The sequence below is a fragment of the Pygocentrus nattereri genome, chromosome 1 (genome assembly GCF_015220715.1).
Source record: "Pygocentrus nattereri isolate fPygNat1 chromosome 1, fPygNat1.pri, whole genome shotgun sequence".
NCBI lineage: Eukaryota > Metazoa > Chordata > Actinopteri > Characiformes > Serrasalmidae > Pygocentrus > Pygocentrus nattereri.
The window spans coordinates 38,761,976-38,777,027 of NC_051211.1; the positions used below are offsets into that span (position 1 = coordinate 38,761,976).

Sequence of the window (15,052 nt, forward strand, 5' to 3'; positions counted from 1 at the left end):
ATCATCATCTCGTTCAGCTCTGCATCACACACCAAGCGTAAGCTGCAGCAAACTGTGCAATGTGCAGAGAAAATCATAGGCAGTCAGGTCTCTGCACTCAAAGATCTTTTTTCATTTAGGATGAGGAAGAACGCTAGAAAAATCATGGCTGATCCCTCACACCCCGGTCACTCTCTCTTCCAGTGGTTTCCATCTCAGGAGAGACTCTGACCATACCACCACCTCCACAGCTTCTTTCCTCTGACCATAGTCCTCCCGAACAAGGACTATTCTCACATCCCTCTGCTTCAGTGGCCCCATATCATGGAAAACTAATTCCCCTCAGTTTTTTAAAACAAAAGAGTTTGACGCAGTATGTAAACACTGTTAAACTTTCAGAAGGCATTGTTCAATCCCCAGCCCACACAGTCCAAATATAGAAACTAAAAATGGCCTGTTTTGAATTATTTATAAAAAATAATGAAAACTTTTTAAATAAAATATTGGAGAATCTACATGTGAGTTTTGTATGAAGATAATGTTCAAATAGTTCTAAATCTGAAAAATAGGTTTTTACTAGGGACTACATTTCCTTACAATGCCAGGCATGTACCACCATTAATGCGCATATATAAAATCCATTTTAGGACAAAATCTTATCTTTGTACTGTCTCAATATCTCTTACTGTCTCAGGCATCAGGCAACATATTCATAACCATTTCATATAATAACCCTCACGTGAGGGTACTTTTTAGAGGCTTTAAACTCTCAAGATGTCTGGTTCCTATCACCACCTTGAATGACACAGTTTACATTTTCACTCTTTAATAAGAGAGAACGTTTGAAAATGTAGTATGTGTGACAGAATGACCACCTTCAGAATCAATGTACTGCTACATCCCTACTTTGGCCACTGTACACTATACACACTATAGGCCTATAGGCCTTATTATGCAAAAGCATCTTACTCATTACGAGATTATGAGGATGAAAGATCATACCAGTTTTACTGAGAGTACTGAGTAATAGCCTAGATTTGAATAGGCTACGTAATTCTCAGTATGTGTACTGGTTGAAGCAAGCACCTAATCAGACTACAGCTCCACCACAGGCCTTCATTAGACGACCACCCCTCTTATCAGCTGTGGGCTGAAAGGAAACGGGTGATTTTCACAACACACCCAGTTTAGCTTTTCAGAAGTAAGGCAGTTTATTCGTCAGTACAGTGGCTTAGTCTCGAAGTAAGGTGGTAAGTCTTCTTTCCCATCTTTTTCCCACTCAATCTATAATTTTTAATTCTCAGATTCAGTTCAAACTACAAACACTAAAGCGCTACTGCGCATGCGCGCTAACCGATAGGAAGTTTGAGGTTTTCGTAGTAAATGTTAGCGCCTCATCAGACGTGAATGGTAAGAAAACTACATTTTACCTCCACTTTCTGTCAGTGCGCCGTCTTACAGGTGTCTGTTTAGGGACTAGACGTGTTGTGAAGTTTGCGAAGAGTTCAGTTGGGCTGTAGCTGAAAAACTGAAGGCTTGTGGCCGGAGTTTCTCAGGTGCTGTCGGAGCAGCAGGACGTTTGTTTGCTAGCTGCTGCTGCTTCTGTCCTCAGGAGGAGCGGAGTGACTGACAGACTGACTGGCTCCTGTTTCCTTTGTTTAACTGCTCTTTAAAGTTACTGGAGGTTTATTTAGTCATATCGTGAGGAAAACCTTTGACTGGCTTATGTTCACTATGTTTATTTCGTAAAGTGCTTGGGTGTTTTGCCACGCATGCATTTGAATAGCATAAACCAGCTGCGTAGCGGTCGATGAAGTTACTTTAATTTAACTGCTTCCCGTTCAGCCCCACATAAAAACTCAGTTCTCGCTTAATGATGGCAGACAGGACGACGGTTACACTTTACAACCCTGTAATCCAGCACGGCAGAGAAATACAAGTGTCTGTCTTGGTCAGACTAGTCAGAAATGTGTCTGGGATGTAGGGCTGAGCAGTTCAGTATACTGCGCTGCAGTATGTTACAGTGTGCTTATATCGTGGATATCGCCAGTAGGTTAACTAACTAACTACATGACTAAAAACACCAGCTGTGTTTGAGTCAGAGTCGTGTTAGTCTCGTTTAATTGGTTCTAGTGCAGCACAGTGTGTGAAATGTGGTGCTACGTTGTCTGTTCTAACTTACCAGATGTCAGAAAAAGTCATTATTCTGGTATCTTGTGTATCGTCATATTATATTTTGCCATGTCGCCCACCTCAACAGGGATGTGACCGTGTGGTATGTTCCTAGTAGGGTGCTCAGTTATGGCAAAAATCATATTCAACGTTTTGATCAGTGTTGAGATCACGATTACACACGTGTGTGTGTGTGTACACATGTGTATAATGTGTATTTTATTCATTCATATATATATATATATATATATATATATATATATATATATATATATAACACACACACACACATTAGACTGGCACTGGTTGGTGCAGTGTATCTACAGTCACATTTAAGTCACATTTAATTTTCATCAGTAACAATTCACACAGCCATGTCATGTGTTTTCACAGCAAAACAAGCCCACGAGACGCGGGTGGTATTGGGTAATTTCCAAGCCAGGCAGCTAACTGAGAACCGTGAAGTCACCCTATTCATGATCTTATAAGCATATTATTATGCAGCCATGGTCTGATTTGGTTCTTTACTAGGCCTGTTAGGCAGCAAAGAGCCTGTTTTTAGTAGTCAGCATGTTCCTCAGTGTTCCTACTTGAGAAGATGGTGTTATCTCACTGAAGCAGATGATGTAGTGCTGAAATCAGCTCCTTTCAGTCATCAAACCTTTTCATATGCACGTTTGCTGTTTAATAATTGGGAAAAAATACACCACAGTTCAAAAGTATGGAATCACTATTTATATTCAATAATACTGACCTTTTTGGTTGCAAGTACATTTATAAAATGATTGCATTAAAGGAAATGTATGTGCCAGTATGTGCCGCTGACGCCCTGCTCCATACAGTCAATATACCCAGACTTCTTTCTGAATGAGGTGCCGCATAGAGAATTCAGAACTGAGGTCATGGATATTTTGTAGCGTTAGAGGCACAGTAACTGAGGATGCTGTGCAATGTTGAGAATAAGGATTATACTAAAATTAACATCCAGAGTGCCTCATACTTGAAATGTGATGATCATATAAATTATCTAGGAATTACTGCAGATTATTAAAGTATATATTTTTCTTATTTAATAGCTTCTTGACACTTCAAAAGTTTGAAATAGTACATAAAGCATCTTAAATTACCCTCTGGTACAGCATTTTGAGCTGCACTGTACAACATATTTAAAAATGTTTTTTAAAAATGTATATTAAAAAAAGTTATTGATATGACAAGTGACTCCAAGCTATTTGTTTTCACCAAAATATGTACACGTTTATAACATTGAGAAGAAAAATTAAGATACTGGACTATGTCCTGTTTTCCTGCTGCTGTTATTTGGTCAAATTATAATCAGACCTTGATGCAGGGGTAAAAAGCTTTGTTTCTCATTGCAGAATGTACAGTCTAACTGAGCTTAGCTGAAAAATCACCCACTCTGTTCAGCCATGATCTCAACACACGATTTGGAGCAGTTGGCAGAAATAGGTGAGTCTGTGTTCTCTTATTTCTTTTTATTGTAAGGCTGCCACTAAAATTACTTTGAATTACTCAATTAATGCAAGCGATGAGTTTAGGTAGACATAGCTTAATAATAACAAACTATGTAAAGACTTTCTAAGATTGCATAATATCCATGATTGTTTATTCATTGAAATGTTTTTAAAAGACTTAAAAACACTCTGTGTTGCTGTTAAACCTTGCCCGTCAACACACATCGTTTCTGTTCCACTTTAGTTTGCTTTCTCACCCTTTATGGGGCGAGTTGACAGTGTTGGCTTGGATGCTCTCATTGGCTGGGAGCGCTGGAAGGCTCAGGGTTTGGGGTTTGAGGTTAACAGTTACTTTATTTTGGACTCTCCATCTTGTTTTCTTGTTTTTTGTTCTCATTTGCTCATCAGCACTCAGCAGATGTGTTTCTGTGTTTGACCACCTCCGAATGAGATCTGAGTGATCTGATTATAATCTGATCAGTGTGTCGTGGGTGCATATCCACCTGGCTTTTTGTGTGGTGAAGTGAAATCTAGGCCTGTCACGATCATAACATGTTAGGTCATGATTATATGCCATACAAACAGTTGCAGTTAATAGCGTAGTTGTCTTTTTTGTTCATTGGATAGAACTATACAAGTGACCATATTGGCTGATTAGCTGTCTTGTTTGCTAGCTGTTGATACTTGGAGTCTCCCAACTCAAGACGGAAACATGAGCTCAAAACAAACATTAAACAAACATTACTCACTGCTGCCCTCTAAAGGTGTTACAGCATTAGTCAGAAGTTTTGAGCTTCATAAGATCCAGCATGTGCCTCCATTTACATTTGACTCAACCCAACAGATGAAAACGCATCCACTTTACATTCTGTTTGTTGCAACACAGGCAAACAGTTGTGAAAGCTTACAAATCAGTTCAAATAATTGCGCTCAGGTGATTATGCCGCAATTGTTACAGGCCTAGTGAAATCTCTACATCCATCCATTCATTTCAGCTTCGGTATTGTTTCGGTATTTTCCTACTCTGCAGCTAACTGGATATGCATTCATTACTTCTTGCTGGTACTCAGAGTAGTCATGTGTCTTTCTGTAGTTGACATGTCCATATTAGTAACTCTGGGGCTGAGCTGAATTTCTCTATGACAAAAATTAAAAAATTAATTTTTTTTTTTTTTTTTTTTTAAATATTTGCGGTGGCTCCCTGTGGTTATGCACAATGTTCCAAAGCTGCTTGGTTTTTCCATATGCACGTTTTTCCTCTGAACACTGCCAATTTAAAGTGAAAAAATCCCCTTTCTTTCCCCAAAACGTCTATGATGTGTGCTCATGATTCAGCTATGACCTCACTAATCTGTCTGGAAAAGGATTAGCAGTGCAAGATGCCTGCTGTGGGCCTCATTCCTTCCTGAGTCAGCTGTTGAACCGGTGCTACGGAAGGAAGTAAACCACGCGATCAGAATCAAACCGAAAGCTGTCCCAGTTCTTCTAAACCACATGCTGGATTATACATTCAGCTCCATGCCCAGCTATTTTTAGCCAGTCCACTCTAGCGAGAAGGACAGGTCACTCTTCAGATAAGGCTGACCGTCCGTCTACGCTCATAATTGCATTGGTGGAGGAGATAACAGCACATTGTTAATTAAACAGACAGGGAGGCAACTGCATTCCTTCAGCTTTGAGTCATTCTGTCCACCCCTCAAGCCTGTTGGCATCTCTAAACATAAACATTCTCTGAACGTTTTACTGAAATACTGGGTCATATGACTGGAGAGCAGCCTAAGCGGAAAATATCTAAATATATATCATGACTCTTAAGCAAATTCTGTGGGTTTTGTCCTTTTTCAGAAGTGGGTGATCTAGTAAAAAATCATCCGTCCACTTCAGCTGAATTTGGTATTTCAGTATCTGCAAGAGTTAGCAAACAAAAACGTCCGGTTAACTGCAGAGAAGGACAAAAACACAGGGCTTGAGTTAGAGGCTTATTCTTTTAGTGCTGATGTAAGTAGCACAAATTTGAAATCAGTTGGAGTAGTTAGTAGGTCTGGGCAATGTCTGAAAAATAACTCGCTCTGTATATTTTAGTTTAAAATGGTGACGATTATCCTGTGAAAATATAAATCGACGTTTTAAGTTGTTATTGTCTTTTTTTTTTCTTTTTTTTTTAAATACTTTGTGTGCTTCAGCTTTACATTAAATCCCTCAGTAAATGCTTAAAGTCTAAACTCTAAAACTCTCTAGCTTCACTTATTAGCCCGTAACAGTCTGCAGAGCTGGTAAATAAATAAAATCGGATCCTTCGAACTTTTTTTACTTTACTTATGAACACGCAGTTTGTGACTGCATATGAGCATAGATTTGTGAGATGTACTTTTGAGAGCATTCGTTTTCCTTCTCCAAGCCGGGTGGGATGTTAGATTTCACCTCATTGAGGGAGAAAAAGTTCTTTACCTGCTAGTCATTCTGTTACGAGGCATCTGTGCTTGTTGTGATTGTTTGCAAACCCTGCTCAGAGGAGGCCCTGTATCACATGATCAGAGAGAAAGCGGTGCAGGATCTGGTTAAAGCAAAACTGATCAGCACATATAAAAAATATCTGGTTAAACTGAAACTTGTTTACAACATGCCCATTACAAAGAAAGGATAACTAGTCCTGTTTGGCTTTAGTGTAGCACAGTATGTGAAACACTGAATACAGACTATTATACTTAGGAGTGGGCAATATGATATTTTATCATATGATACAATGCGTTCCTCTGTATATTGCGGATGTCATGTGTACTTAAAGAGCTCTGACCAACTGCATTCTTCATTACAAAGAGACCATAAGTAGACCTGTTTAGTTGGACTTGCTGCACAGTTTGCTGAATAACAATTATTGTGTTCATAGTTTTTGAGCTAAATGTGACACTAATAGCACATTTTGTATTTGTCAATATTGTGATACACATAACGTGTGTGCAAAAAAAAAAAAATCTTTAGGTATCACGATCTGCTGTTTTCTCCCTATTCTCTCTCCTATTGATACTCATAGTTTTTAAAGAGTATTTTTATAAATTTATCATATGTATTGTAAAAATGTCTTGGAGTATAATATTATAGGTATGCCATATTCCTGCACTGCACATGAGCACATGATTAAAAACGGGTGGTCTCACTAATCTGTGATGCATAGTACAAGATCAGGTTGTGCCCAGGGTAAATTTAAATATGTTTAAAAACAAGTAGGTTTACATTAATTTAAAACTAATTAATTAAAAAAAAGTATACACTTTTCATAGAGTGCCTATACTTTCACTTAGCCACAGTTTCTTTGTGCTTCTTCCAACCCTGATGATGAGTTATTTTGTCATAATCTAAGTGGTAAGTTCAGAAGAAACGGAAAAACATTAGAATAATGAATTATAAATGTTGGTTCTTTGAAATAGAAGCAGCTTCATTGGAATCAGTAAGCCTAGTACTGCACTAATTTGAAATTCTAGTGAAGGCCCAAAGATAAGTTAGTTCATAAAGTCATGAAAACATGAGGCAGAGTAGTATTTTGGTAAGTGAATCGGAAAGTGACATTGCCTTCAAACACATTTGAAAAGAATGCTACACAAATTGATTTATGTTTAACCAGGCAGACCTAAAAATATCTCTAACAAGTGATTAAATTCTGGTATTACAAGATAGCTCTGAAGGGCTGACATGCTTTCTTCCTTTTTTTCTTATCATTAAAGAGCTGCAGAAGGAAGAAGAAGAGGAGGAGGAGCAGGGGAGTTCCAGAGGGTACCCTCTAGCGCCATCCAGTGGCAATGCTTGTCAAGACATGTCACATCCCTATTATGATGTTGCACGACATGGGATTCTCCAAGTTACAGGTAACAATCTCACTTACTTATGTTTATTCACATTCTGCCCACTCAGCATTCACATATGCGCATGCATATTAGAAATGAAAGCGTTTCCTCTGCCTATCAGTAACCCCATCGTTTCTGCTCACAGGCAGGAATTTGTTAAATGTCATTGTTTCCTTTCCCAGTAATGGTCAGGTGAAACAGGCTTTTCTGGTTTAGTCAGCCTTGGACAATACAGTGATAGCTCACTGACTGAATTGCATCAGCAATGTTTGTTTAGTTTGTTTGTTTGTTTTTAAAGAAGTTTCACTGAGTGAAGAAACTTTTTGAAATTTGAAGCAAAGGTGGAAGAGACTGGAGTTCTGTTTTTTTCCTGCTGACCATTAGGAGTGGTATGAAACACAATGGATGCTAATCGTGACTGTCCATTATACCAGCTCATGTTGATACGGCTAATTTTTCCAGACCATTACCTCTGCTCACAGTATAACTGCTTGCTTCTGTCACGGAGCTTCTGCATTGGAACAATTCAGAGCTATTGAAGACAATAAAAGCACCCGCATAACCTTGGACTTGGTAATTGGTAGTATTGCCAAACATTTATATCACTGTATAGTTAAGGTTAACAATAGTTTGGGTGCATAGATCACTGTGTAGTGCGTTTATTTTTATATATATATATATATATATATGTAAAGAGCACAGCCTCATATTACATGCTACACTCTTCCCTGTCCTTTCTGCTTGTAAAGAGTTGTGATGATCGTCCATAATCGCTTTTTTCCATTTAGTATTCAGCAAGACGCAGCTCTCTTTTCAGCTAATGCATTGAATAATCTATGATGAAGCAGCTTTAACCAATGAGCACGCAAATCATTTTCTTCTATGGCAAGTTTGCTCACTGGTTGTCACATGATCTAAACATGGCAATGCCCAGATGTGGACCTATGGTTAATTATGTAACATGGTTCGTACATAATATATGAGATCTCCCCTCCGGTAGAGAGTGAAATGGATGAGCTTGTCCAGAAGAAGGGTGCCAAAATGTCAGTTTGACAATGTTTTGGTTTCCAAGCAAACTAATGCAGAGAATCGCTGCAAGTGCTACATGCCATCTGTGCAGAATATCTTTATTGTTTAAAAATCATTAAGTAATATTACACTTAGATATATGGTAATTATTTTACCATCAGGGAAGATGGTAAAGAGAAGAGAGCTATAGGGTAATACACTGCGATGCTTGCATGTTGTTCTTTATTACTGAATTGCCACCACAGTGTTGTCGTTTAGTTTTCATTATTAGCGAAGTTTACACCCATGTGTCAGCATCAAAAATGCATCTGTTGCAAGAACCAAAGAAGGTATTTAGAGAAGCGATAACAATTTGTTTTTCTTTCATCTGTAAAGACATCTGTGGTCTGTTTTGCATTCATACTTCAAATTGTTGGCACCAGAGCTGACTGACTTAGGGCTGAGGCCGACCTCCTCAGGGATCTTTGCCCACTTATTTGGTGGTGAGTTTGACTTGGACCAACTGCATTAAAGGTGCAGTCGCACCACAGTTTGCTCTAATTAAACCAAACCTACCAAAAGTGAACACACCCTTGAAGAAGCAGGTCTCAGGAAGCGTTGGTTCATTAACTTTATTAATGCAAACATAAATGTCTTCTGATACACACAAATGTCTTCTGGCACATTTGGAGTTGTAATAATGCAGTGTCAATGCCACTTGCATACAACAATGTAACTTAATTGCATGTTTAGTAGTGCAAAACCTCTACAAAGTCCCTCTACAAACTCAATTGTAAAATTTCAAAGCTAACAATGAGATCACTTTGTGACAAAGATGACTGGCCCAGTTGCAAGAAAATACTAAAGCAGAAAATGCACATGCTTGTTGAAAATAAAGGACAATGTTTTGTTAATTTACAAGAAAATTATCTAAAGCTTTTTTTATGCACCCTCAGCACCATTATATTTCTTTTCCTTTGTGTTGTATCTCTGGATTTCTTCCATAAGCATCTGCTACTAAGTTAGCTTGTGATGTAGCACCAAGAACGCTGCAGTTATGACATGCTGTATCATTTGTGGTGTCATGTGTGGAAACCCAATCATATGTTGAGAAATGTTAATGTTTAACTGAAATGTTTAATTGATTTCTCAGCTTCCTCTTAGTAAGTATTTGATTTCTACTCAGTATGTGGCTGGTTTAACTATTACAAATATCTTCTAATTTTGGCGAAGTCATCTGCTGTAGTTAAGCCTTCAGTGAGAGAGCCTGCAGAGCTTACAAGGAAATTCTCTCTGTCTTTTTGGTTTTTAGGGGATGACAAGTATGGCAGAAAGCTGATTATTTTCAGCAGCTGCTGCATGCCCCCTTCACATCAGCTCAATCACCATAGACTTCTAGAGTGAGTATAATAGTTTTCTTAACTTTGCTATTCAGATGAAATGGAAATTCTGACATTTTTGGTTTTTATTAATAATTGATTTCATAATTAATATGTAAACAGTCATTCATAGTGTTTTGGTGTGATGTGTGCTGTTCTAGAGAAATTCACCAAGTCAGAATTGTTCATAGTAGTGGTGAAGGGAACGAGACGGTCCAAGTGATGATTGCCACTAAGAGTTAGATCACCAGATGTTATTACATGAAATGTTTATGGACACTGCCAAAGAATTGAGACATTGTTTTACAGGAGGTCTGAGAGAAAGCTTTGTCTTAAAACTAAAAATGGTTAAATTTGTGTTGTAGACTTTGCAACCCTAAGTTCATATCGTCAACATTGTAAAGGCTTCATTATCACAAATTAGTTCTCTACAGTTTGTAGCACTCTGAATTACTTTATTTTACAATCTCAGTGCCTGAATTATGCTGACATTTGGTGGAATTCCCCTTTAAGAACCCATGTGATGCATGATGTTTTCAGTTCAATTTAGGTTGCTTCTTTGTCTCTCAGGTATCTGAAGTACACATTGGACCAGTATGTTGAAAGTGATTACACAGTGGTCTACTTTCACTACGGTTTACGCAGCAGCAACAAACCGTCTTTACGCTGGCTTCGAGAGGCCTATCGGGAATTTGACAGAAAGTATGTCACTCATACACATCCTTCAACCCTCCTTTTACTATGACTAACTCATCCCCAGTGCTCTAGCGTCTCTCTTGCAATGTACCATTTTTTTCTATAAAAGTCGGCCAACTTCAGACAGCATATCTGAGCCCCAGCTTAATAATTTAGTTCTCCTAATGAGGCAAATTACTCTAGAGTAAATTTCGGAGCTTGAAATGAACTGTGAAGCTGCTCTCTTCGGTAGCACTTGGCTAGAAGGGACCTCATTTGGTACTTCCCTGTTCAAATCTTGGTTTCAGTTATTTGCATTGCTGAATTTTTTATGTTATGCCTAATTTTTAGTTTTGTGTCTTTCTATGACAGATACAAGAAGAATCTTAAAGCCCTCTACGTTGTCCACCCTACAAACTTTATTCGGATTATATGGAACATATTCAAACCCCTTATAAGGTAAACACAGATCTTTCTTATTTATCTTTCTGTGATAGGCCTGTCACCAAGGATAGACACTGACTATTGCTTAGTGCTCTTGGCTACAGCTTTTCACACTTTGGTCAGTTAAAATGCTGAGGCTGTGAGCCTTTGAAGATTTTTTAGCATTATTTTTCCCTTTTAATAAACCTATTTGGTTGGATACAAAACCAGTTACATCAGTTTTTTTGTCAGGTTTTATTAACTGTATCCACTGTAATAACTAATGGGAGGGTTTGGTGACCATGGTTGTCCCCACTACTAAGCTAATCTGACATTACAGATGCTGTTCTTTTGGCTAAGGTTTGCTATTACATAAGGTCCTAAAAGGCCCATAGAACATATTTTTCTTTTCTTTCTTCCCTGAGGTTCACCTATAAAGCTTTTATAGTTTTTGTTGTTATTTTGATCATTTTGACACAATTTTCCAACTTCTCTTCATCTCTTGGAATCAAACAGACTGTTTTTCTATCAGTGCCTTTAAGATGGATATATGTAAAAGACCAGTGTTTTGTTTTGATTTGTATTGTGGCTCCTTCAGACTGAAACACTCTTTATAACTTCAGTGTTCACCAAAGGGTGGAGCTAAACTGCTGTAGGATGAATAATAGGATATATGTAAATCTTTTTGGTTTTGTTTTTGTGACATGAAAACTGTGAATTCTGTAGGAGCTGTTTTATGCTGCTTAGTTTTGTTGTAGACTGTTTGGACTAGGGGAATAAAATATTTGGAAATTTTACATGTTAAAAGTTTTGTTTTACATACTATATAGGACTCTTTTTGTTTCAAAATGGTGATTAAAATTCAGTTTTTCAAGATATGGGCCTTTTTCTAAACATAAAACAGCATTTTAAAAAATTGACATAATGTCAAGAGGCAACCTCTACAGTAGCTAAACAGTACCTAAAGACATGAATTACATCAGATGACCTAAGGGCGGACCAGATAGACGGGGCGGGAACACTACAGTCACCACAATGGCAATGTTATTATTATTGTAAAGCTTTTAATAAATAAAATGGCATTCATAAACACTGTAAATACAATATGTACGTGTGTATAGTGTGTGTTTCTAATATTAAGGCAATAAATTCAGAATTTTGGCTGCAAGATTCACTGACTCAGGGGCCCAAGTGGCCAATGCAAATTGTTGAATTTGTTTACACTCGCCTGTCATGATCATGAAATTTTACCTGCAAAGTCAATGGCATATAAATAATTGTTATTATTAAATTAAACGCCTTTTTGTTCAATGTATGTCAACTTTAATGTACAGCCCGAAGTGGCCAATGTGATTTGGAATCTCACTTCCAAGCTGCCAATACTTAGTAGCTTCCAACTGACAACAGAAACAGCATGAGCTCAAATAACCTTACTCACTGCTGCCCTTTGAACGTGTTGTAGCACCTGAGGAGTTTGAACGTTTGAGGCTTTTTTTAAAGACCTGAAACACATCACAATAAAGCTATTTTCTGTTTCCTATTATAACATGAATTTTCCCTAACCCTACTAATAAAAACGCACCCCATTAAATTCTGTTTGTTGCTATGTAAATATAGAATAGTTAAAGCTAACGTGGAAAATAATTGTGATTAGACAGTTGTGTAATAATTGAGCTTGGTTCTCAGTGTATAAGTAGTTGTTGCCTTGCATTTACATATCTGTATTTTCTTCCACCCAGCCACAAGTTTGGCAAGAAGCTAACCTATGTGAACTATCTGGCAGAGCTAAGGGAACACCTCAACTATGATCAGCTCATCATCCCACCAGCTGTGTTAAGGTTGGAGTTTATACATTCTTAATATTTTTGCTCTCTTTATTTATCATCTGGATTTTGGTGTTAGATTCCAGAGACTCACAGTATTGGTGTGAAAGTGCATAGATGAAATTACTGAGTAATTTTCTATAATTCTCCTATACGAAATGTTGTATATTGTATTATGTCTTGTATATTGTTTGCTGTGTGTAAGTACACCTCCTTGTAACGGCACTCACTGTCCGTTTTATCAGCTCCACTTACCATATAGGTGCATACTTAGTTAGGCACCTTTTACTTTGTTGTTCAATCATCATGACCACCACAGAACAGATAATCTTTGGGTACTGGATCGCTCTTAGCACTGCAGTGACACTAACACGGTGGTGGTGTGTTAGTGTGTGTTCCGCTGGTATGATTGGATCAGACACAGATGTGTGCCTGGAGTTTTTACACTCACCTGGAGTTTGTCCACTCAATGTCCACTCTATTAAACACACCTACCTTGTTGGTCCACCTGGTAGACGTAGAGACAGAGATGATCTGTTGCTGCATAGTTTGGGTGGGTCATTCTCTAGTCATTTGTCAGTGGTCACAGGAAGCTGCCCTCACCGCTGCAGTGCTGAGATTGATCTACTACCCAAACAAAACCTGCTTTGTTGTTGTCCAGGGCATTGAAGAACAAGGTGAAAGGTGGCTGACAAAGTATGTGGAGAAACAGATGGGCTACAGTGTGTAATTAATGTTTTCACTGCATAAAGAGTTACAAGGCGGGCTGAATTTTGCGTTGCCTGTAGATCTTGGCAAAACTTTGGCAGGTGTCTTTATGCAAAGTGGATTTCTTTTATTTGTAAGTACAGGTGTGCAATTACACCATGTGGTGTAGTGTAGACCACTGGCATAGGAATGGGAAAATTCTTTAAAAAAAAAAAAAAAAAAATTCTGTATGTTTGTCAATTTGCCTAATGCAAATTGAAATTTCCGCTTCAGTGGATGGAGTAGGATGAGCATGTTCTACAGTTGGCTGTTTACTCTGATGGTCAAATTATTCATCTCTTACATGTGAGAGCAGGGTTCAATTTCATCGCAGAGAAGCATTCATTAGGCTCTCTGGTGCTGTGTCTGTGAGGTTATTTGATCTTTGTTGTTATCATCGCTCTAATAATGTGTTTATTGCAGAAACTCATATCTAAGTGATATGATTTATTGTACAGCCCTAGTGTTATCAGGTTAAACTTTCACACTTGTCAAGACAATATTGAATAATGTGGCATGTCATTAAAATTTCAGCTCTGCCAACTTGAAAATTACATTTAATTAAATTTCAAATTGTGATATCAATATAAAAAGGATTCATCATTCAGCCCTGCTTTTAATAACATGCAATGATTTGCAGTTGAAAAATGCTTATATTTGGATTGAAAACTACACTGCACATTTATCTTGCTTTGACTATCCTAATCATTGTTATTCAAATGATTATAAAACAGTTGAACTTCTGTTTTAAGCCATATAGATCACTAAAACACTCAGTTTAGGTTTTTGAAAGTGTTTAATGATTTACATTAAATTTTGTGATATGATGATATAAAAAAATACCAGTATCTGCCTGGAAAGCTGCTACTTCATTTCAATCATGGAAGCCTTTTTTTTTCTTTTTTTTTTTTTTTTAGCTTAAAAGTCAAAGTCGAAAGACACGATTTCACCCTGTGTCCTTGCAGGTTTAAGTTAATGCTTAGCCAGATATTAAGGCTATGAGGTTCAGTATCCATGGTAACTGTCTCTGATCAGGCATGACGAAGAGCTCCGGGCCGCTCAGAAAGGAGGACCGCCCCCTCCAGTGAAGATCCCACCCCCACGACCCCCTCTGCCCACACAGCAGTTTGGAGTGAGCTTACAATAGTGAGTGGACTGATTAATGATTCATTTCCAGCATTATTGAGATCTCATAGATATCAAGTAATAATGACCTTCTGTTCATGTTCATTGAATTATTAAAGTCTGTTATGTTTTTTAATGTGTTTCTTTTCATGATCAGTTGTTGCACATTAATCTGCCTGTGCTTTAGCAAACTGAATCTGTTGTACTTGTTTATTATATGTGACATTATTCTTGGTTGTTACAGTGAGTTGACTATGGTTTTAAATATATCTGTTTCAGCATTCGGGAGAAAAACAATGGTGAATTGATTCCCCCTGTGATGTGTCAAACTGTGTCATACCTCAAACGAAAAGGTAGCAGAATTTTTAGCATCTTGTCACGGTCAACAGAAATATTAGTGATTTGAA

At 37.8% G+C, this 15,052-nt stretch overlaps 1 protein-coding gene across 2 annotated transcripts in view; it reads left to right on the forward strand.

Moving 5' to 3' along the window:
* The first annotated feature begins 1,326 nt into the window (after positions 1–1,326).
* The window catches only part of LOC108425349 (rho GTPase-activating protein 8), a 38,524-nt gene continuing 24,798 nt past the window's right edge, over positions 1,327–15,052 (forward strand). For both annotated transcript variants that reach the window (XM_017693934.2, XM_017693935.2), the window contains exons 1-9: positions 1,327–1,389; positions 3,531–3,621; positions 7,346–7,486; positions 9,786–9,873; positions 10,423–10,554; positions 10,900–10,986; positions 12,690–12,788; positions 14,556–14,666; positions 14,925–14,998. In XM_017693934.2, coding sequence (XP_017549423.1) covers positions 3,582–3,621; positions 7,346–7,486; positions 9,786–9,873; positions 10,423–10,554; positions 10,900–10,986; positions 12,690–12,788; positions 14,556–14,666; positions 14,925–14,998 — 772 coding nt within the window. In that variant the 5' untranslated portion in view covers positions 1,327–1,389; positions 3,531–3,581. The remainder of the gene's footprint in view (positions 1,390–3,530; positions 3,622–7,345; positions 7,487–9,785; positions 9,874–10,422; positions 10,555–10,899; positions 10,987–12,689; positions 12,789–14,555; positions 14,667–14,924; positions 14,999–15,052) is intronic.